We start from the raw sequence: 23,218 nt of genomic DNA, 5'->3' as shown, positions 1-23,218 counted from the left end.
ACTTTGTGATCCTCTGCTTTCTGGGGTGGTTTTCTTGGGGTAGCTGGTCCTAAATCTCATCCCTGGGGTTCACATATGCTCCTGGGGTGTGGAGACCTGCAGTCCAATAATCTGAAACCGGACGATCCTCTCTACAGCCAATGTAAAGGAAACAGCTGTGATTCCATCCTCTTGCTCTGTTTCACCTGCTTTGCAAGAGAATCACAGAATTGTTTTGGTTGGAAAAGACCTTTAAGACCATCGAGTCCAACCGTTCCACAGCCCCGGCACTGCCCCATGTCCTGAGAACCTCATGTCCGTCTGTCCAGCCCTCCAGGGATGGTGAGTCCAGCACTGCCCTGGGCAGCCTGTTCCAATGCCCCACAGCCCTTTGGGGAAGAAATTGTTCCCACATCCAACCTCAACCTCCCCTGGGCAACTTGAGGCCGTTTCCTCTGCTCCTGACGCTTGTTCCTGGGGAGCAGAGCCCGACCCCCCTGGCTCCAAGCTCCTTTCAGGCAGTTCAGAGATCAGAAGGTCTCCCCTCAGCTCCTGTTCTCCAGCTGAACCCCCCAGGTCCCTCAGCCGCTCCATCACACTTGTGCTCCAGCCCCTCACCAGCTCCGTTGTCCATCGTTGGACGTGAAATGATGGAACAAGACTTGAATACTCCAATTAAATGCATTTGGAAAAAGGCTCTTAATTAGCTCTTCAGGCAGGTTAATGTGGAGTTTAGCAGAGCTGAAGCTGGGTTCACCGTCTCGCCTGGGCTGTGTCCCCCCTGCACCTCCTTTGCACACCCAGCCACCCCTTGCAGACCCCAACCCCAGGTGTCACAGCCACCGGGGCTGTGCAGCCCCCTGTGTCCCCCTCCCCAGCTGCCCCTTGCTCCAACCAACCCGTTTCTCCTCTCCCCTCTCCAGGTCTCTCCTTCTACACCCGAGTGCTTGAGAACTGCGAGGACGAAGCCAGGTTCGACGAGGTAAGAGATGACGTGTTTTCCTCCTGGTCTGTCCCCCACATCGGGTTTGTTTTGCTGCAACTCCCTGTTGGGATGAATATCCCCCTTCCCCAATTTAAGTGTGTCGGCATCTTCACCGTCTGCTCCAGGGTTTCTCCTGGCAGGTACCAAATGGGTCTCTTGGCCACGGTCTGGCTGGGGCTGAGGACACGGGGTGTGCTGTGCCACGGGAGCAGCCCAACAGCATTTCCCCGTGGGGTAATTGATTACAAAAAAATTAAAAATCCATGTTGTTTGCACTGAAATTTCAGGAGAAATTGCTCATCTCCCCTGGGGAAACCCCACTGGGCTCTTGGGGAAAAAGCTCTGTGTTTCACATCCCTGGTGCTTCAGGTGATGCTGCTCCATCCTTCTGCATCCTTGGCTCATGCCGGGTACCAAGGCGATTGATCTGCTTTGGGTGCCGATCAGATGGTATATTGGCATTTAGCACTCAGCTTTGGGCTTGGAAAGGGAGAGAGAAGGAAACAAAACCCAGGCTCTGTGTGGTTTTAAAATCCAGCCTTTTCTTAAGCAGTTACCAAGAAAATATGCTGAGATGATTGAAATAAGGTCACCCACACAAGCAGGGAACAGAGGTGCTGCTAAGAAGTCACATTAGAAATGGAAATATGCATTCAGAAGGGAACGGATGTTTCCTCTGGTTGCTTTCTGTTCCTCCTAAAAGATAAACCATTCCCAGGGGCTGGAGAATAAAAGAAACTAGGAGGAATATTAAGATCTTTGAATTGTTTATTGCTTTCTAAAGCTTTTTCTACCTTTAGAAAATAAGGTTGTGGGATGGGATGTGTTTGTGGGGTGATAAATTGTGTGGTGTTCCTGCTCACCCAACTCCTCTGTGTCCCTCACGTGGGTTTGTTCTTGCTCCAAGTTTTAGAGGAAAAGCTTAATCTCAGGCTCCCCTAAATAAGTGTAAGGGGCAGGGGAACCCCTGGTGTGGGCAGGGAGGGATCTGCCACCGGTACCCCAGGGCTGCTGGGTCGGCGGGGACACCGAGCAGGTTGTTCGAGATGTGGCTCCAGGCAGGAGGCAGCCGGGGAAGCTGCTGCTGTTAGCGGGATGCAGGTCTCTATAGAGCTGCCCGCAGCAATTTGTTAGTCTGATATCTGATTTGAATGCCAATGGCGGAGGTGTGCGCTGCTGGAGCTGCCTGCATCTCGAAACTCTGTGATTTCAAGGGTGAGATCCCTTCCTGCCGGGGCTGGGGGGCTGGGGGCTCCGCTCGCTGCCTCAGGCTTGGTGGGTATCAGGTGCCAGTTGCTCTGGGTGCTTGGTGCTGCACGGAGATCTTGGAGCATCCCAGCTGAGCTCTGGGCATCCCAGCTGAGCTCTGGGCATCCCAACTGAGCTCTGGGCATCCCAACCGAACTCTGGGCATCCCAGCTGAGCTCTGAGCATCCCAACCGAACTCTGGGCATCCCAACCGAACTCTGGGCATCCCAACCGAACTCTGGGCATCCCAGGTGAGCTCTGAGCATCTCAACCAAGCTTTAGGCATCCCAGCTGAGCTCTGGGCATCCCAACCAAGCTCTGAGCATCCCAGCTGACCTCTGAGCATCCCAACTGAACTCTGAGCATCCCAGGTGAGCTCTGGGCATCCCAGGTGAGCTCTGGGCATCCCATGTGAGCTCTGGGCATCCCAACTGAGCTCCGAGCATAGCAACTGAGCTCTAAGCATCTCAATGGAGCTCTGAGCACTCCAGCCGAGCTCTGAGCGTCCCAGCCGAGCTCTGAGCCCCCTGCAGTCCCAGGCAGCGTGCAGGAGAGGAGGGGCACTAGTGCATGTCAGGACAAGGACTATAGAGCTTCAAAGCCAGCAGGTAGAGGAGAGCCTTGAGCCACAGGTGTATATTGGTGAGCATCATAGCTCCTTCTAGTGCCTCTTACTGCATCTGTGGGGCTGAGCCGCCGGCTGTCCCCATCTCTCTGTTTAGATCACATTTATTACAGTTCCTGCTGTGAAAGCCTCATATAAACCTGGTTTAAAATCAGCCTGGTAGGATCTACACAGCGAATTGCAGCGGAGTGAGGCAAGGTGATTTGGAGGAACCTGGCATGCCTGGGCCAAGCTTTGGGCTCTGCTCATCTCCTCGTGTTGGGCGATGGGTGCTGCTGGGTGATGGGCCCAGCTCCCTGCTCCCCCACACTGCAAATACCCCAATTTTTCTCATCAACCACTTGGTTCCAGCCAGAGGAAACCCCAGCATGAATCGGAGGTTCCTTTGGCACGGAGCCCTGGCAGGGATGACACGAGAGTGTGCGACGCCGGCTGCTCCGGGGCTTGGGACCTGCCCAAAACGAGTAATCCCAGCGGGTTGTAAGTTAAGCACATTCCTAAGTCTTTCCTGTGCCGGTAGGAAAGTGTTTGTACCATGAGCGATGCCTCATCAGCCAGGTTTTTATCTTCTGGGTCATGCAAGGTCTTCAGAGCATCTAAGAGCTGAGCCTGGGTGTGCGCAGCCGCTGCACGAGGCGTTTGGTTACCTGGACATGACAGACACGGCTCCTGCTGTGGCATCTGTGATGTGATACTGTCCCAACTGGTCCAAAACATGATAGACTGAGGTGTTCTGGGGGTAATGAACAATGCAGAAAACATGTAGGCAAACCGATAATTTTGGGTTCAGCTTTCCAGCTCTGCTGTGGACTCGCTGGGCAGGGGACGAGCCACAGCAAGAGGTGGCAAAGGTGCTGTCCTTTTGCTCTTCCCTTACCCAATCTCGTTGTCTCACGCTGCTGAAGGGCTCCCTGATGCAATGGTCAGGACAGGAGAACGTGTGTGGTGCTGCCTGGAGTCACCAGCTGATGAGTCTGTCTGGGAAAGCAGACGTTTCCCTTTGAGCACACGCACAAGGCAAGTCATCCTGCCATTGATGACGAGCCCTGCCGATGAGTTTTATTGAATCAAATTGTCCTATTGCATCGTCGAACTCTTCCCAAGCTGTTCCCCAGCATGGGGCTGTCCCGGGGGAGCTCCGATGGGTGTGTGTGCTCTGTAATGTCAGGCACAACATTCAAGTGTCTTCCAGATGAAGGTCTCCCTGGGGACACTGAGTTCGGGCTGGTTGGAGAGGAGCAGGAGGCTCTGTCTGCCCTCCACCGAGTCCACCTGAGGCAGCTTTATTCCCCCTCCAGCTTCCTCGCTCTCCTTGCATTTTGTGATGAGTTTATCACCAGCTGGGAGAGGTGGGGGTTTATTTCATGTTACTGTCTGGTTACCTGGGCACCCTCCTGCTGCTCAGGTGGCTGCTTGCACCGATCATTTACGGAGCAGACGCTTCAGAAATGACCCCATTTCCTCCTACTTTCCCCTCAAAATGGGGTAAAATAGTGGTCTCATCCCCCATGTGGGGAAGGTTTTTGAGGCTGATCTCTCATCTCTATGAGAGGAGATGAAACGGGCTGAGGGTGCTGAGGGTGCTGGGGGTGCTGGGGGTGGTGGGGGTGCTGGGGGTGCTGAGGGTGCTGAGGGTGCTGAGGGTGCTGAGGATGCTCCCTGCCTCATCTCAGCGCTGGGGACAAGCAGAAAATTCATGTTAGCTTCACAGAAAGCCAAACGGTGGGTTTTTTTGACAGCGCTAACGAGGGCATCAGCCTTCCCCACCACAGCTTGACATGCACGCGGACCTGAATTTGGGCTGCCCCAGTGATTTCCATTTGTTTGGTTGCACTCTATTTCATTTGCAATTATTTTTATTCATTGCTTAATGAATTATGCAAAAGCTGTGCTTCTCCTGCGCCTGGGGAAGAGCTGCTGGCTATTCCGGAGGGTCGGTGCGGCTCTGCGGCTGGGTTTTATTTAGCCAGCAACGGCTGGATTGTGTCCTGCCTGCACCCCGAAGGGTTTCTTCTTGGGGGGGCTTGTTCTGCGGCTCTCCTGTGATGGTGCTGGGCACAAAGAGCTGTGGGTGCCTCCTGTGTGGTCTTCCTTGCCTGCATTTAGTCCCTCCCAAAGGGACCAGGACAGGCTGAAGTGCTGCTGTCAAGAGAGCGGAGACCCAGAGCTGCAGCCTTGACCCAAACATCTGGAAATGCCCCTGATCCCTCAGGCTTGGAGATGAGAGGCAGGATGAGCATCCAGCCAAGGCTGCCAGGCGCTGCAGGAAAAGCGGTAACGTGGCTTAAAATGGGGTGACATGGCTTAAAAAGGGGTGACACGGACATTGGCCCAGGTTGGCCAGAGAGGTGGTGGCTGAACCATCCCTGGAGACATCCCAGGCCAGGCTGGACGGGGCTCTGAGCAGCCTGAGCTGGTGCAGATGTCCCTGCTATGGCAGGGGTTGAACCAGACAAGTTTTAATCATCCTTTCCATCCCAAACTATTCTATGATTCTATGAAAGAGGGATGACATGGCTTAAAAAGGGGTGACATAGCTTGCAAAGATGCCCTTTCCCAGGTCCCACAAAGCAGTCTCACTGGGATCATCTGCCTTTTGCGTTCTGCTGAGCCTTTTCTCTGCCTCTATATTTTCTTTTTTCCCCTCTGTTAGTAAAAACAGATAAAATTCACCCAGCAGCTATCACTTGCTTAGCTCTGCACCGGGCTTTTAAATGGTTTTTAAGAATAAAAGCACTAAGGAGAATAAACAGACAATCAGCCAGAGGATGAGGAGGGTGATGGGAGCAGAGTTGTCCCCCAGGGCTGGTTTTCTCCTGGTGTGTCCTGGGGTAGGAGGGGGTGGCAGGGGCTCCTCCAGCCCTTCCACCGTAACACAAACCCCCTTCACACCAGTGGATGGTAGCTGAGGATTTTGTTCTTACGTTTCTGTTGTTCCCTTCAGCCTTAAATGTCATCTGGTTGCCTGTTTTCACCTCTTTGTTTGGTGTTTCATGCTTGTCTTTTCTCTCATGACCATGTTGCCCATACCTTTCTCTACAAAAATGAGAAGAACGATTTCATAGAGTTACAGAACCACAGGGTGCTTTGGGTTGAAGGGACCGTTAAATCTCCCCCAGTCCCCCCTGCCATGAGCAGGGACATCTGCACCAGCTCAGGCTGCTCAGAGCCCCGTCCAGCCTGGCCTGGGATGTCTCCAGGGATGGTTCAGCCACCACCTCTCTGGGAACCTGGGCCAGGCTCTCACCACCCTCAGCACAAACAATTTCTGCATCATGTCCGGCCTGAATCTCCCTCCTTTAGTTTAACACCATCACGCCTTGATCTGTTGCTATGGGTCCTACTGAAAAGTCTGTACCCAAGTTTCTAGGCAGATCGTAGAGAAGGAACAAATATATAAAGGGGGAGTGTCAGGAGGATGAAGCCAGACTCTTCTTGGTGACAACCAACAGTAGGACAAGGAGAAATGGGTTCAAATTGGAACAGAAGAGGTTCCACTTAAATTTGAGAAGCAACTTGTTGGGGGTGAGGGTGGCAGAGCCTGGCCCAGGCTGCCCAGGGGGTTGTGGAGTCTCCTTCTGTGCAGACATTCCAACCCGCCTGGACACCTTCCTGTGTAACCTCATCTGGGTGTTCCTGCTCCATGGGGGATTGCACTGGATGAGCTTTCCAGGCACTCTGGGATTCTGTGAATAAGATAGGCTTGTGGCTCATACTGTCACTTTAATAGTGATGTAGGACGGGGATTGTGCACAGCTGGAGGAATTCCCGATGGATGTAAGATCATGAATCCCATGGGATCAGCTGTGGAGAGCCGGGAGGGTGGGAAAACGTGAGGGTCCTTGTCCACCACAGTGCTGCATGAGCGACCAGCTGACTTGGAAGGAGATGGAAAACCTCACAGGTGGCACATTGGGGATAAACCACTGTCCCCACCCAGCATCCCTTGGGTAGATGTGTAGTCAGGGTTTATCATTATTTGCCTTGCTTCTCAGCTGGCACCCGCTGTGACATTGCAGGGAAGGTTTGCAAAGTGCTTGGATGTTGATCTCTCTGTAAAAATGGGCTGAAAGGTTGAGTGGAGCTGCTGCCAGGGGAGGAGGGACAGATGGATCACAGAATCGTGCTCTCAGATGTCCTCTCAGAGACCTTCCAGCCTCACTCCCTCGGCTTCTTCAACACCCTGGGCCATCAGACTGCGTCATTGCATCGGATCAATGCAAAGTCTGTGGCTTTCACCCTGCAATCCAACTGGGGTGCTCGTGCTGAAGCTGAGTGGCCATCGCAAGTTTTTCTGTGGACACAAGCCACATTTTAGCAGCCACCTCCTGCTGCAGGAGCCCTCTGCCATGGTCATGGTCATGGAGGAAGATGGTGAAGTGCAGCCTCAAGGTGGGATTCTCCAAAGCGAGCCTGCAAGGATGAAAGGGTCACCTCTGTGTGTGTCACATCTGGGAGCACTTTAGGGCCAGGGGTGCATCCCTGCCCCCGATGCTGCTGGTTTTAGTGGTTGGGTGGAAAGCAGTGTGGGAGTCCCTGCAGACACTGAATTACTCCGTGGCACATTTGTGTTGGCTTCCCAGCTCCACGCTGGAGCACAAGTGTGATGGAGCGGCTGAGGGACCTGGGGGATTCAGCTGGAGAACAGGAGCTGAGGGGAGACCTTCTGATCTCTGAACTGCCTGAAAGGAGCTTGGAGCCAGGGGGGGTCGGGCTCTGCTCCCCAGGAACAAGCGCCAGGAGCAGAGGAAACGGCCTCAAGTTGCGCCAGGGGAGGTTGAGGTTGGATTTAGAAACTATTTCTTCCCCAAAGGGCTGTGGGGCATTGGAACAGGCTGCCCAGGGCAGAGCTGGAGTCACCAGCCCTTGGGGGTTGGACAGACGGACATGAGGTTCTCAGGACATGGGGCAGGGACAGGGTTTAACAGTTGGATTCCATGTTCTCAAAGGTCTTTTCCAACCAAATCTCTTGATTCCATGATTCCGTACCACACGGTATTGCCTTTCAGCCCAGCACTCTGCATTGGTAACAACCAGTAGTCCCTCAGGGCCAGTTATAAATTAACCAAGCAAACTTCAGCTGCAAACCCCTTTTTACATGCAGGGCCGGTCCCTGCGAGGGCGCCGAGGGAAGGAGAACCTGCCTGCACAGAGTTGCCAACGCAAAGCAGCTCCCGGGTACCTGTGGCTTCAGTGCCGGGCGGGAACCTGCAGAGAGAAGATGCCCTGGCGGAGATTTCATTGGGGTCTCTGATCACCATTCAGGAGGTTCCCAGCCCAGGCTGGGACGTTGCTTTGCCCTCCATGTTGCAAAGGGCAGTTCCCTTGGTGCATCTCCACCGGCAGCAAGGAGCAACCTCTAAAAAAGCAAATAAAACAATTCAGAGAGCGCCTGAGCTTGGTGGGAGAAGCCAAGGCAGAGGGCAGGGAGCTGAAGACCATAAATGCAAAGCAGAAATACAGTGCAAATGTTTATTGCTCAGGGCAATCAGCCGTGGAAGACACTTCTCTGAGAGTGTCGTTAAATGTTGTTGCTTGAATTCCGGAAGGTCTTTTTTTCCTTTTGCCCTGTTAAAAATATATTCTGACTGAGCTACAACACACATCTGTGTTTAATTTAGGAGCCTTTGAGCGAAATGCGAAAATCCATGGACTGGGTTGTTTAAGAGGTCAGGCTGAGCAACTGTGATAATCCTTCTGGGCTTAAAAAATAAGACTACTGATAAAAAGATCTATATTCAGAGAGAAATGGTATCACAGAATCACAGAATGTCGGGGTTGAAGGGCCCTGGAAAGCTCATCCAGTGCAATCCCCCCATGGAGCAGGAACACCCAGCTGAGGTTCCACAGGAAGGTGTCCAGGGGGTTGGAATGTCTGCACAGAAGGAGACTCCACAACCCCCTGGGCAGCCTGGGCCAGGCTCTGCCACCCTCACCCCAACAAGTTGCTTCTCCTCTTCCAGTGGAACCTCCTGTGTTCCAGTTTGCACCCATTGCCCCTTGTCCTGTCCCTGGTTGTCACCAGAAGAGCCTGGCTCCATCCTCCTGACACTCCCCCTTTCCATCTTGATCCCCAGGAATGAGTCCCCCCTCAGTCTCCTCTTGTCCAGCTCCAGAGCCCCAGCTCCCTCAGCCTTTCCTCCCACGGGAGATGCTCCACTCCCTCCAGCATCTTGGTGGCTGCGCTGGACTCTCTCCAGCAGTTCCCTGTCCTGCTGGAACTGAGGGGCCACAACCGGACACAATATTCCAGGTGTGGTCTCCCCAGGGCAGAGCAGAGGGGCAGGAGAACCTCTCTGACCTACTGACCACCCCCCTTATCACCTGGTATCACCTGGTTCCCTTGAGCTGTTTATTTTCTGCCGAGGCTGAGGTGGCTGCAACTTGGCGAGATAAACACAGCAACATGTGTTGTCCTTTTGCAGCCGGGCTGGCCCCGCCACTGTCAGACCTGCACACGCAGGGTGCCCAAGGTGCTCTGGGTGCTCCGGATCCACCACCCATCTCTCCAAAATACTCAGAATCATGTGGCATTCAGAGGAGCGATGCCTGGGGATTCACTAGTGCATGGGACAGCACGTTTGTAAAATGAAAAGAGGGAAAAATAAGTTAGTAAAACTCACAGCTGGGTGCCACAAGGGCAGAGTGTGACCCCCTCCAAACGTGAGCCATGGCTCGGTTTGGATCCAGGACGTGCCGGAGTTTCTCCAGTGCTGGAGAGCCCAGCCGAGGGGTGTGGGGTAGGCAGGAAACCTGCAAGTGGAGGAATCCCAGCCCTGATTCTTAAGAGCCAAACTGAGATCATCTGCTCTGGATTCTGTCCTGAACAGCTCAGCTAAATCAGGGGACCTGCAGCAGAGTTCAGATCTGAGCCCCTTTCTGAAGTTGATAAGAAAGATGGGGACAGACTTTTGAGCAGCGCCTGTTGTGACAGGACAAGGGGTGATGGTTTAAACTAAAGGAGGGAGATTCAGGCCGGACATGATGCAGAAATTGTTTGTGCTGAGGGTGGTGAGAGCCTGGCCCAGGTTGGCCAGAGAGGTGGTGGCTGAACCATCCCTGGAGACATCCCAGGCCAGGCTGGACGGGGCTCTGAGCAGCCTGAGCTGGTGCAGATGTCCCTGCTCATGGCAGGGGGAACTGGGGGAGCTGGGAAGGTCTCTTCATCCCAAACCATCCTGTGATTCTATAAGCCCAGCCCTGAGAAACCAGGACTACACCACAAAGGTGAAAATGTCTCCCTGTGTTTCATTCCCCAGGATTTTAGGCAAAACTCCAAGTGCTTTAAGCAAATTGCATTAGTGGCTCTGGACAGGAGGGTCCCTGTGGCTCTGGGGGTGTATGAACACGTGTGTGGGGATGCTCGGGGATGAGGGCTCGGCACAGAGCTCAGCAGATGGGACCGTGCTCCTCCGCCCTTCATCCCGTCTCGGCCCGCGGGGTTTGCTGTGGCAGATGGGCTGCGGTGGGAACATCCCCAGGCGAGCTCCTCGGTGCAGAAATCTGTCAGCAAGGCTGTTCAGGGGGGTCCTGGGAGCCTTTCTAGGCCAGCACACTTTCCAAATGACTTTACAGAATCACAGAATCATTTTGGTTGGCAGAGACCCTTAAAATCATCAAGTCCAACCATAACCTAAATCCAACACTAAACCATGTCCCTAAGATCCTCATCTATACATCTTTTAAACACCTCCAGGTGTTTGTCTGTTATGTTGCTTCCTGACAAAGCTTTAACCAAGGTGGGGGTGCTACACATCGTCGTTTCTATACCTTATCTTGCTGGCCACACCTGAGCGCTGGGATCTGCCCTTTGGAGAGGATTGAATCGTAGGGCAGGACGTCCCTGTGCTCGGTGTGTACCCGGAGAGCAAGAGGTGGCCTCTGCCCTCCGCCTGCAGCCCCAGGGTGGGCAACAGGGACTCACCCCAATGCCTTTCTGACTGCTCATTCCAGTTTCTCCCCCAAATTTGGTGTGTGCACAAACGGAGAATGGTATTTCTGAGGAAGGGAGAAAGAAACAAACCAAACCAAGCCCTGGCTGTGTCCAGGAATGAGCTCTGCTGGGGTTCCAGGAGGTGCTGCCAGACTTGTTGGAACTCCCAGTCCATGTTGGATGTGTGTGAGCAGAAAAGAGCCTGGACCTGGAGCGTGGTTTAGGTTTCTATGGGGGTAGCGGAGGGGTTTGGGTTGGTTTGGTGCTGGCCGAGGCTGTGGCCAGAGGGGTCAAAGCTGGAGCTGTGCTGGGTGGGGAGGTGCAGAGACACCAGGGATCAGGAGGGACCAGGAGGATCCTTTCAGTGCTTGAACAGGGATGAAAGGGGGATTATAAGAAAGATGGGGACAGACTTTTGAGCAGGGCCTGTTGTGACAGATCAAGGGGTGATGGTTTTAAACTAAAGGAGGGAGATTCAGGCTGGACATGAGGAAGAAATTGCTTACACCGCGGGCTCTCCATGGTGGGGATGTAACCAAATAAATGCAGCTGCAGAACGGGGAGTGAGGCTGGACCATAAGCAAAATGCTGCCACTACCACGGAGCCATTTCTAGTTTTCTTCTATATTTCGGGATTTTAGTCATTTGCTTCCTTGACTCACTGCAGAAAACTTCAAAGCGGGAAAAAATAGCTTAAAAATGAGTGTTGGCATCTTTCTGAAGAGTCACTAATTTCTTCCTGTGAAGTTGCTTGATAAGCGCTTTCCTTTCCAGACCTTGGACGCGGTTCTGCCTCTCCGGGCAGATGTGGGCTCAGCCCCGCTCCCCGGCTGGGGCACCCGGCCCACGGTGCGCCCGGCGCAGCTCGGCCAGGGCTGCGCTTGGCTTCGGGGGCACAAGCGGTGACCCGCGGCTTGGAAAACTGGAGGCAGCTCAGGTGGTTTAGCCTGGTGGACTGATTCCTTACCTTGGGAAGAAAAAGAAACACAAACGGAGGTTTTTATATATATAATGTGTTTATATATATACTAAAAGGGGCTGAGAAGAAAGATGGGGACAAACTTTTGAGCAGGGCCTGTTGCGATAGGGTTTAGTGGTGGAGTTCTGCATCCAGCTCTGGGTCCTCAGCACAGGACACACACGGAGCTGCTGGAGAGGGGCCAGAGGAGCCCCAGGAATGACCCGAGGCTGGAACAGCTCTGCTGGGGACAGGTGAGAGAGTTGGGGTGTTCAGCTGGAGAAGAGAAGCTCCAGGGAGACCTTAGTGCGGCCTTTCTGGACTTAGAAGGGGTTGAGAAGAAAGATGGGACAGAGTTTTGAGCAGGGCCTGTAGTGACAAATCAAGGGGTGATGGTTTTAAACTAAGGGAGGGAGATTCAGGCCGAACATGCTGCAGAAATTGTTTGTGCTGAGGGTGGTGAGAGCCTGGCCCAGGTTGGCCAGAGAGGTGGTGGCTGAACCATCCCTGGAGACATCCCAGGCCAGGCTGGACGGGGCTCTGAGCAGCCTGAGCTGGTGCAGATGTCCCTGCTCATGGCAGGGGGGCTGGGGGAGCTGGGAAGGTCCCTTCAACCCAAACTATTTTATGATGTATACTATCTAACTATCTAGAAAATATTTGACACTGAGTCAGAATCTTAGTGAGACCCCTGTAAAACGGTCCTGCCCACCATTTTCCTGGGGAAGAGGCATAATTAGCCTTTTTTCTATGGTGATCTCAGCTCCATCCTCACCAATTCTGCAGCAGCTCCCCAACCCAAGCCTGACCTCTTCCTCCCATCCTTCCTCCGCAGACTTTCCGCTGGCCGGTGGCGAGCAACATCGACGGCAATGAGATCCTGGAGATCCAGGTCTTCAACTACAGCAAAGTCTTCACCAACAGGTGAGCCCGTGGTCTGTCCTTCCCTCCCACCGACCCCCAGGTCCTGTCCCATGGGAAGCGGGAGCTCCTGCTTGCGCAGGATCCACGTCCCGGTTGGGTTTGGAGAGTGGGGGGTGAGGAGGAGGTTGGTGGTGTCTCCTGGGAAGGGCGGAGAAGCTGGGGTGCAATGGGACAGCTCAGCGAGCGAGGCTGGTGAGCACAGGCAGCGGGATGGTGCTCAGCACCATGTCCACACCATGCTTTTCCTTGGTTCCATACCATTTGCGCGCAACTAAGAGAAACTGAAATATTTTGGCTAATTATCAAGGTGGAATTTGATCCCTAAATGTAGCCCACAGCTTCTGCAAGTTCTGCAAGTGGTTATTTCTTATTCTTGTAGTTTTTTCTCACATAGATACTGTGGTGGTTGCCAGGAATTATGTACGTTGTTATGAACATATTTAGAGGCTTATTACAGTCTAACTTCTGCCCCCACATTAATAATGAACGTGAAAGAAGGAAAATGTGTCTGTCCCTTCTGTCATTACTCCATGCTGTCCTTGCAAAAACATGGGAGCATTTCACGAAAGACTTGAGTGACATATGTGACTTGTCCTACAGAACATTTACACTGACACCAAAGAGGGGAAAGGAGAAAAAGAGCCAAGAAAGGGCTATTGCTTGAGGTTGGACTTCGCACTGATGTTTTTGCCTGAAATCCAGACTCTGGAGCTCAGCAGGGTCTCCTGAGCATCTCCCAGGCACATATTGGTGGAAAAACTTGCTTCAGAACCCCAAAAATGAGGAGACAGAGGGCACGCAGGACAGGCATGCTAAATACACATGTTGGAGAAAATAAAACAACCAACAAAACCCAAACCACAAACAAAAAACCCAAACAAACTGAGGAAAAAGCAATCCTGACCTTTTTCTTGCTTTGAAGTAGGAGCTTGAGTAGAGGAGAGGTGAAAAAAGCTGCTTGATTTGGTTGTTGTTTGGGAGGAGAAAGGCCAGGAGCCCCCCGAGGGCCCCGGCCTGGGTGGGTGTGTTGGGTGGGAAGGGGTGGCAGATACAGGCAGGAGAGGTCCGGGGCTCGTGGGGACATCTCAGCTCTGCCGCAGGGTCCGTACGTCGTACGAGCCACTTGGGTTGTGTTCAGACACCTCCTATGGGCACCTGCGTTGAGATGGTGTGGTTGTGGTGGCCAATAAGTTCATGAGTGATGTGCCCCTGGAGTAGGAGATCTGGATAGTTTCTGCATCCCTGAAGTGTCCCAGGGTCTGTGTGAGAAGGGGCCCCCGGGGGCTGTGGGCAGCAGATGGGCAATGGGAGCCCCAGATGGACAGATGGAGACCTGGAGATGCAGCACCATCCCCTGCCAGTGCCAGATCCCACCCTTGGAATCTGCTCTTAGAACCACATAATCATTTTGGTTGGAAAAGCCCCTCAAGATCATTGAGTTGAACCATTTCCCCCACCACTGTCCCTGCCCCATGTCCTGAGAACCTCCTGTCCATCTGTCCAACCCTCCAGGGATGGTGACTCCAGCACTGCCCTGGGCAGCCTGTTCCAATGCCCCACAGCCCTTTGGGGAAGTAATTCTTCCTAATTTTTCCTCATATGCAATCTGAAAATCCTTCCATCCTCACGCTGTATCCATGCAGCAGTGGTTCTCCTTGGCTGGACGCTCCTTCCACACTCCCCTTCACGTTGTGCTGCCCCGGATCTGCCAGCCACGTGCACAGGCTGAATGCACCTGTCAGACAGACGACGTGAAGGGACAGACCGTCCCTCCATCCACCACGGCTCGGAGCTCCAGGTCTGCATTACCCAGCAGAAGGGAACACAAACGTGCCAGCCAAATCAGAAGCTTTTTGCTCTAGAAACGGTGCATCACGACGTACCAATTTACCTCCTGGGCAGCAATTTGGCGTGCTCTGCATGCAAAGAAACAATCACGTCTCTCTCTGTCTTAAAATCTGAAAAAAAAATCCACTTGAAAGACGCAATGAAGTGCAGAAAGTGGTGTCTCTGTGTCTGGAAATGAAGAACCGTCACTGTTCCCCCATTGCACTGGGAACTGGAAAGGCCAGGACAGAGCAGCAGGTTGCGGTTCGAGGCTGAGGAGGGGTCGCTGGGGTAGTTCTTCTCACTTTCCAGGTGACCGGAGTCTCTTAGAAATTTCCAAATACCCAACACAAAATCCAGCCAATTGTGCTGAATTGCTGAAGGCAGCTCAGGTGATTTCGCCTTGTAGACTTGCCTTGGGAAGCAAAAAAAACAGCAAATCAAAGTTTATATATATAGAGAGAGATATGTGTTTATATACATAATAAAAGGGGTCAATAAGAAAGATGGGGACAGACTTTTGAGCAGCGCCTGTTGTGATAGGACAAGGGGTGATGGTTTTAAACTGAAGGAGGGAGATTCAGGCCGGACATGATGCAGAAATAGTTTGTGCTGAGGGTGGTGAGAGCCTGGCCCAGGTTGGCCAGAGAGGTGGTGGCTGAACCATCCCTGGAGACATCCCAGGCCAGGCTGGACGGGGTCTGAGCAGCCTGAGCTGGTGCAGATGTCCCTGCTCATGGCAGGGGGGGCTGGATGGGCTTTAACGGTCCCTTCACCCCAAACCACCTGTGAATCAATGACCTGCAGTGAGCAGGACTCTAGTTCCAGCTCCCCATGAGAATTGGCTTCTTCCACCAATTTATTTCCCCCTTGGCACAAAGAAACCCCCACATGTTGAGGTTTTGTCGCAGGGGCTCAGGAGCCCGAGCTGGGCCACTTGGGCTCCCCCACCGTGGTGTCCACAGCACATGAACCCCAGAGCATCCCTGCCCAGCTGTTCTCTGCCCTCCAAAGCTCTTGCACATCTGTAGTCGCAGCACCTCCCAGTCTTGTTTTCAAGAAGACCGTTCTTGGTGCCTCTCATTGCACAGTGGTTTTTAGCATCTCGAATTGCCTTTGCAGATCTTTATCCCCCTAATATTCAACTTTCCGCCCTACATCTCCCCAGGTCTGCACACTTGAAACAGAGAAATAAACCCAACGGCAGAGTCAATTCTACTCTTAAGTGGCATTCTTCATTTTATCAGCGCTGGGAACACTGGGGATCATCCTCCATAAGTGCTCCAACGACTGGATGCTCTTGCATTGCTTATATCCACATCATTATTACATATGCATTATAATATTTGAACATTTTGGCATATATCTATACTAAGAACTAATTGATGATGTTAGTTATAATTGTTTAGTTTCTTACTTACAATACGTCTATTAATTATTAGTTAAATATAAGCTAAGCACTCTGCTCCTAAACATGTCTCACTCAATCTTCTGTCTCCTCTTGTCATGCAGAAGGATCTAAAGCTTGAAAAATATCCCCTTGTTTTGCAGGTGGTCAGAAAGCACAGATCACATCAATTAGTTAATGATGGGGATATCTTTTGTAACTCAATCACAGTGCACATTAATTTAGCAGCTTCTCTTCACACTGAGGGTGAAACACATCTCCCTTCTCCCCATCCTCCTCCTTTCCTCCAGTTATGAATTATCTGGTTGTTTATTCACTGGCTGGGTGGCCAGTGCACCAAATGCTCCGGAGCTCTTGTGTCCATTGGAATCTACTCCAGGTTCTCCCAACCCGAGGTGCGGATGCTGCTTTTTGGCGTTGTTTTTGGCCCGTGAGCGCCCTTTCTGTTTGGCCCAGGCGCATCCCAAGGGCCCCGCTCTGCGTAGCCGATTCCCCCCCCTTGACTGCTCTGTCAGCTTTAACATCAATTTAAAACTTGATCGTAAGTTATTTTTACATCTCAGTCACTCATGTAGCAGCCATGGGCTTAACAGAAAAGCTGCACCGTGTCATTCAGAGCTGATTCCCAGCCGATGACCTGTTTTCAGAGTTTCTCCATCAACGTGCACTCGTTAGTGTGCCGAGCTGACAGCTGGCAGCGCTCAGCCAGACACTGCAACGAACCTGCTCCTTTCGTGCAGTCGCCAAACAAACTGACTCCAAAGAAGCAAACTGAGTTTCTTTTGACAGGCTTTACCTCCTCATAAACCTGCCTGGGATGTCATTGATTACACACCTGTTTTAATTGCTCTTTCATTGAATCCTGTACAATCTCCCCTATTTCCCCAAGCTCCCGCCGGGTCAGCCTGGCTCCCTCCGCTCACCTGGCTGAACCCGGGGATGTGCTGGGGTTTCTCTGTTATTCCAGCTTCGTTAAATATTGAGATCAGTGGACCAGAGGCTGCTGGTTCATTTTCAATGATTACCCACAAACTACCAACAGAAACGTTTATCCAGTATGTTGTTTGCATCATTACGGGCTGGAACAGGAGCTGCTGCTCCTCTTGCTGGGGTGCGTTTGCCCTGAAATCATAGAATAATCTAATCAGAGAATGGTTTGAGTTGGAAGAGACAGTTAAATCTCCCCCAGCCCCCCCTGCCATGAGCAGGGACATCTGCACCAGCTCAGGCTGCTCAGAGCCCCGTCCAGCCTGGCCTGGGATGTCTCCAGGGATGGTTCAGCCACCACCTCTCTGGCCAACCTGGGCCAGGCTCTCACCACCCTCAGCACAAACAATTTCTGCATCATGTCCGGCCTGAATCTCCCTCCTTTAGTTTAAAACCATCACCCCTTGTCCTGTCACAACAGGCCCTGCTCAAAAGTCTGTCCCCATCTTTCTTACGGGCCCCTTTTAAGCACTGAATGCAGAGCTCATCCTCCCCAGCAGCCAGACCCCGCTCTGAGATCCTCTCGCCCAGATGTGGGACACAGCTGGACCTGCCGCACTTCCCAGCAGCGTCAGCGCTGGAGCCTCCGGCAGCTCCCTGCAGAGGCTTCCCAGAGTTTAATTACCTGTTCCACCTCTCTCTGCTAAATTAAACAGCCCTTCAGGTTAGAAACAATTTCCTCACGCTGGCGTTTACAGGCAGTGGTGGAACGTGTCCGTGGTAGCGCACATCCAGCCTGGCCCTCGGCAAATAAGAGACCCGGCACAGTGCTCTTGGTGGGAAGTTCCTTTTCCCTGGGTTTCCTGCAGCAGGGACCCAGGCCTGGGTTCCAGAAATTCTTTGAAATGAATCATTTATGTGCAAGGTACAGCCTAGAGCAGCTTGAGCTGGTGCCTCCTGAAGAGGGACCCTCAGTGCAACAACACTTGGACAATTCTACCCCCACACTCCAGCTTCAGCCCCCAGACATCCCTTCAGGCCAACTGCAAAATTAGAGTCTGGGGTCCCCCCAATTCTTCATTGTATCTCTTCATTTTCATCAGCTGGGCTGTCAATCAAAGTCATGACCTTCAGCTGCTATTTTGCACCTGCAGCTGGAGAAAATTGGTTCTAAGCAACAGCCAAAACATTCTTCTGTTCGAGGCAGTTCTGTTCCTTCACTTCTCTCCAGGGACCAGCTCCCCCGTTTGAGTGTCCAGCTTCTGGAAGGATCCATGTCTCCTGTACATCCCAAGGTGTATTTTCCAGCCCTGTGTTTGTCTCAGACATCCCATTGACAACCAGTGATAGGACAAGGGGCAATGGGTGCAAACTGGAACACGGGATGTTCCACTTAAATATGAGAAGAAACTTGTTCCTGGTGAGGGTGGCAGAGCCTGGCCCAGGCTGCCCAGGGGGGTTGTGGAGTCTCCTTCTGTGCAGACATTCCAACCCGCCTGGACACCTTCCTGTGGAACCTCAGCTGGGTGTTCCTGCTCCATGGGGGGATTGCACTGGATGAGCTTTCCAGGGCCCTTGAACCCCTGACATTCTGTGATTCTGTGACATCTGTGCAGCAGCAGGTTCTCGTGTTTAGGTGATGGAAATGAGTCCCCAGTGCTGGAGAGGGGTCTGGGGGAGCCGGGAACACCCAAACATGACCTGGCCCAGGGCAATGGGCTTTGGGCACAAGGATCTGAGAACTGGCTGTGGCTGAGGATGGGCTGAAGAGGATGAAGTTCCCTGAAGCAAAAGAGAACCAGGAGCCCAAAGGAGGCAACAACAGGAGAGCCTTAGTTCAACCCTGTAAGCTGCCTATGGATGGAGGAAAGAGTACATTTCAGATCATCGATGGCAGGAGTCAGCCTGCAGAATAGACTACTCCAAGTCATAAATATAAAGGGATTATCCAGGGATTTTTGTTTGGACTCATGGTATTTCTCCTGCTGGATGAGAAATGTCCACACCAGAGTATCAGTGCCAAGACACCGGCAATGGCCACAACCCACCCCCGCCAGCTGATCCTCCCTCGAGGGAAAGCGGGGGATCCGTGGTAAAAAGTAAATAAAATCAAAGCCCAGCGTCACAAGGCAGTGCTGTAAATACAGCTGTAAATACAGCTCATCCCTCTTGCACAGAAATGAGTTGGAAGAGGAGGATGGACAGACAGACACCTTGGAGAGGAGCGGGGAGCAGCAGAGCCCTGATCTGGGGTTGGAAAGCTGAGCCACAGGCTCTGTGAATAATTGACATGCAGCTGATTAGTGCTGTTTATCAAAGCCCCAGATAAAGGCAGGACACCTGATGCAGGTCCATCCTGAATAATGGAGGGGCCGGTGCAGGGAGGTGGTTCTGTGGCTCCTTAACTTGCTTTTGTTTCCTGCCTCGGTGGCCATCAGCGTGCAGCTAATTAGTAGGTAAGATAATCCTTTTGTGGCCCAGCCAGGTGTCTCAGCCTCCTTACAGCAGCCGGGTGGGTGTTGGCTCCTCCTCTGAGCTGGGGGCTCTGGTGGGTCGAGGATGCTGAGGGGTCTGGAGCATCTTTGTGATAAGGAGACTGAGAGAGCTGGGGCTGTTGAGCTGGAGAAGAGAAGCTGAGAGAGATCTTATTTATGTTAGAAATTCACATTCAAACCCCACCTGGATGTGATCCTGTGTGATCTGCTCTGGTGACCCTGTGTTAGCAGGGGGGTTGGACTGGGTGATCTCCAGAGGTCCCTTCAGCCCCAGCCAGGCTGGGATTCTGTGATTCTGGGGTTCCGTGGGTCTTGGCTTTGGGTTGGTGGGTGTTCCGTGGGGCTCTGCGTGTCTGAGTTCCTAAAGAAAGGAGTGGAGCATGGAGGTGGGGAGATAGTTCATGAGAACAACTCCAATGGGCCAGACCAGTGGTTCCTCCAGCCCAGAAACTTTTCTCCAGCCCCTGACCAGACGTGCCCAGGCTGGGAAAGTCTCCCCGTCAGACAAGACCCATCCGAACCACCCCAGGGCTGCCGTGTCCCGGTGTGGGTGGATGAGGGGCAGTGACACATGAGCATCCTGCCCATGGCTCATTTACTGGTGTAGATGCAGACTGAAAATGCTCCACACAAGAGAAGGACCAATAATGATGGGTCCTGTGCACCCATCCTGCAGATGTGAGATGCTTAGTCTAATACTACATATCCCATCCTGGAAAGCAGGTGGTGAAGCCAATTAACTGCTGCATGGTGGGATGACCTGAGTGGAAAGACGGAGTTCCTACTGGAACTCAGTTCATCTCTGTCCTTTCTCTTCTGATCCCCTGAGGAGACCTACAAAATACCTTCAAGATGGGTGAAAAGTCGTAGCATGTGGTTCCACAGTGAAGGCCCCTGGGAGAAGACATGAGCAGGATTCGGGTGCGTGGCGATTTACACAGAGGGTGGTGAGAGCCTGGCCCAGGTACCCAGAGAGGGGGTGGCTGAACCATCCCTGGAGACATCCCAGGCCAGGCTGGACGGGGCTCTGAGCAACCTGAGCTGGTGCAGATGCTCATGGCAGGGGTTGGATTGGTCTTAGTCCAAGAGGTCGAGATATCCACTTTGTCCCTTCCAATTTCAACCATTCTGTGATTCTTTGTGAGGTCCCAGATGCGGATTTGAGTGTGTCTGAGCAGGAGAAGACACTGTGGAACATGTATGAGAGATGTGGGATGGAGAACCATATGCACAGGGGAGGGTAGAGATACAAGAAGCGGGTGAAGGCAGCAGCCAGGGCAGCACGACGTGCTGGTGGGACATCAGAGAGGATGGTTGTGTGGTCCAGCATCATCCCTGAGGCAGTAGCTCTGATCCTTCTGCTGCTCCCATTCTGCTGGGACAGCCTGGAGAAGCCTCTTCTGGGCCATGTTTTCCCTGTGCATAAAACAAGGACACCACCAGTCAGTGGCCACATCCCTGAAGGATGAGGAAGGCTGCACAAAACCCCAAGAGCTTTTCCTTCAAGGTGGTTTGTTTTCCTCTGTGTCACCGTTTTCCTCTCCAGGGTGAGCAGCAGTAACTGGATCTGGCCAGAGGCCAAAAGTCACGTTCCAAACCCGTTGTCTCCCTGCTGGCCTGATGGGCGATGCAGGGGTGGGGGACAGATAACATCCCCCCCCGAAAACCGATCCCCACGGGGAGGAGGCAGGAGCTGGCTCCTCTTACCTGACACAGACAAAGAGACTAATACCAAAGGCTTCTCATACCACACTGTGCTCTCCGGGATAAAAATAGAGCTTTGTTTTGTCCTTTGTACCCCGGCTTCTCCAGCAATTAAGATCTTGGCAGAATTCATGTCTTTTGTATGAAACTGCCTCCAACCTGCAGGGACCAGGGTGCTCAGCATTTCATCCACAGAAAATAATCCGCTGCAGAATTGCTGTGGAAAGAGTATAATGGAAAAAATATTGAATTGGGCGCAGTAGGTTTCCCCTCTTGTCTGAGTGCCCTCCCCAAGCAGAGAAGATTCTGGGCAGGTAGGATGTTGCAAGAGCTGCATTTTGCAAACCAGAAGGTGCTTGGGTTTCCTTGCGATGGTGCTTGGATCACAGTGGGGCAAGCCCAGAGGTTCAGTTCCCCAGAGCATCATCAGGGATGCAGGAGGCTCAGTTCCCTGGAGCACCACCAGGGATGCAGGAGGCTCAGTTCCCTGGAGCGTTATCAGGGATGCAGGAGGTTCAGTTCCCTGGAGCATCACCAGGGATGCAGGAGGTTCAGTTCCCTGGAGCATCACCAGGGATGCAGGAGATTCAGTTCCTTGGAGCATCATCTAGGGTGCAGAAGGTTCAGTTCCTCAGAACATCACCAGGGATGCAGGAGTTCAGTTCCCTGGAGCATCACCAGGGATGCAGGAGGTTCAGTTCCCTGGAGCATCGCCAGGGATGCAGGAGGTTCAGTTCCCTGGAGCATCGCCAGGGATGCAGGAGGTTCAGTTCCCTGGAGCATCGCCAGGGATGCAGGAGGTTCAGTTCCCTGGAGCATCACCAGGGATGCAGGAGGTTCAGTTCCCTGGAGCATCACCAGGGATGCAGGAGGTTCAGTTCCCTGGAGCATCACCAGGGATGCAGGAGGTTCAGTTCCCTGGAGCATCACCAGGGATGCAGGAGGTTCAGTTCTCCCCAGTTTCTTCCCTCCCGGTGTGGAAGATCCCAGGGATACCCCGAGGTGGTATCCAGGGCTCTGTGTCCCTCTCACCAGGCCACTGCATGAGTGATGCCTCTTGTGCATGCGTAAAGATGTCCTTTTAGCCTAGAGAACCGGGAGGAGGCAGAAAGCAATAAAATATCTTTGAAAGAAATGGAATATGCCTGTAACCCAGACAAAATGCTTATGAAAGATCGTGCCATGCCAGCCTCATGCTTGGGTTGCTTCTGTCTCGGTCCAAACCAATTTTTTAAAGTCTCTTTCTAATTTCAACCGTAAGCAAAAAAATAATATGAGATTATTTTATCAGGATTTGGGGGCCTTCTGCACAATTTAAGGTTTATGTTTGTCATTTTCTTGTGTGATTTGAGTCCCCAAACTTTATTAGATGAAATCCAGACTGGGCAGATCTCCTGGAGGGTATTTTACACCTTAGTAGCTGGGAGCAATCCAGTAACCGTGGTTATCCAAACAGCATTAAACCAAGTTTTTCCAGTGATCCTTTCAGCGCTGAGAAGACAGAACGCTGCTTTTCGGTGTTGTTGTAGGCTGGCTGTGCAACACACTACTGCTCATAAGGGTCCTTTGGTTTTGTGTTGTTAACTCTACAGGAGCAAAAAGGATACAATAGAAGAGACGAAAACACTGGAACAACTTTTATATGAGGAACTATAAATTCAATTAGTCCTCTTCAATTCATAATCAATAGCCACAAGGTTAGAGTGGGGAGGAAGCACTTACTCATCATCTATTTCAGCAGGAAAACCTGGAGGACATGAAAACAAAGACAGTCCTCTTGATCATGGGCTGCACTCTTCATGTTTTTTCTTAAAGCAACCCTTCTTTTCCTCTCCAGTGTCCACTGCACTTCTTGAGCTGGGGGATTATTCACCTCAGAAGAAGTTCCTAGTCCAGTTTATTTTCCAGTTGATACAGACTGGGTATGGTGGGGATCAGTCCAGCGGGCAGCATCTCCTCTCCATACCCCTCCACAAAGCAGGGTTTGTGGCAGGTCCTCCAGAGCTTGATGTTCATAAAGCCCAGCTTAGCTTCCCAGTTCTAAGGACCGGCTGAGAGAGTTGGGGCGTTCAGCTGGAGAAGAGAAGCTCTGGGGAGACCTTAGTGCAGCCTTTCCAGACTTAAAAGGGGTTGAGAAGAAATATGGGGACAGACTTTTGAGCAGGGCCTGTTGTGCTAGGACAAGGGGTGATGGTTTTAAACTAA

General features: G+C 52.4%; 1 protein-coding gene across 1 annotated transcript in view; it reads left to right on the top strand.

Moving 5' to 3' along the window:
* OTOF (otoferlin) overlaps positions 1-23,218 on the top strand; it is a gene marked incomplete at both ends in the record, with an annotated part of 114,500 nt that overhangs the window by 5,742 nt on the left and 85,540 nt on the right. Inside the window, 2 exons of the mRNA XM_082048208.1 lie at positions 903-961; positions 12,564-12,652. Coding sequence (XP_081904334.1) covers positions 903-961; positions 12,564-12,652 — 148 coding nt within the window. The remainder of the gene's footprint in view (positions 1-902; positions 962-12,563; positions 12,653-23,218) is intronic.

Source organism: Streptopelia decaocto (assembly GCF_964273445.1).
Source record: "Streptopelia decaocto genome assembly, chromosome: 3".
In the NCBI taxonomy this organism is placed as follows: domain Eukaryota; kingdom Metazoa; phylum Chordata; class Aves; order Columbiformes; family Columbidae; genus Streptopelia; species Streptopelia decaocto.
The sequence above is the reverse complement of the archived record's forward strand: the minus strand, read 5'-3'. Positions and strand labels throughout refer to the sequence as shown.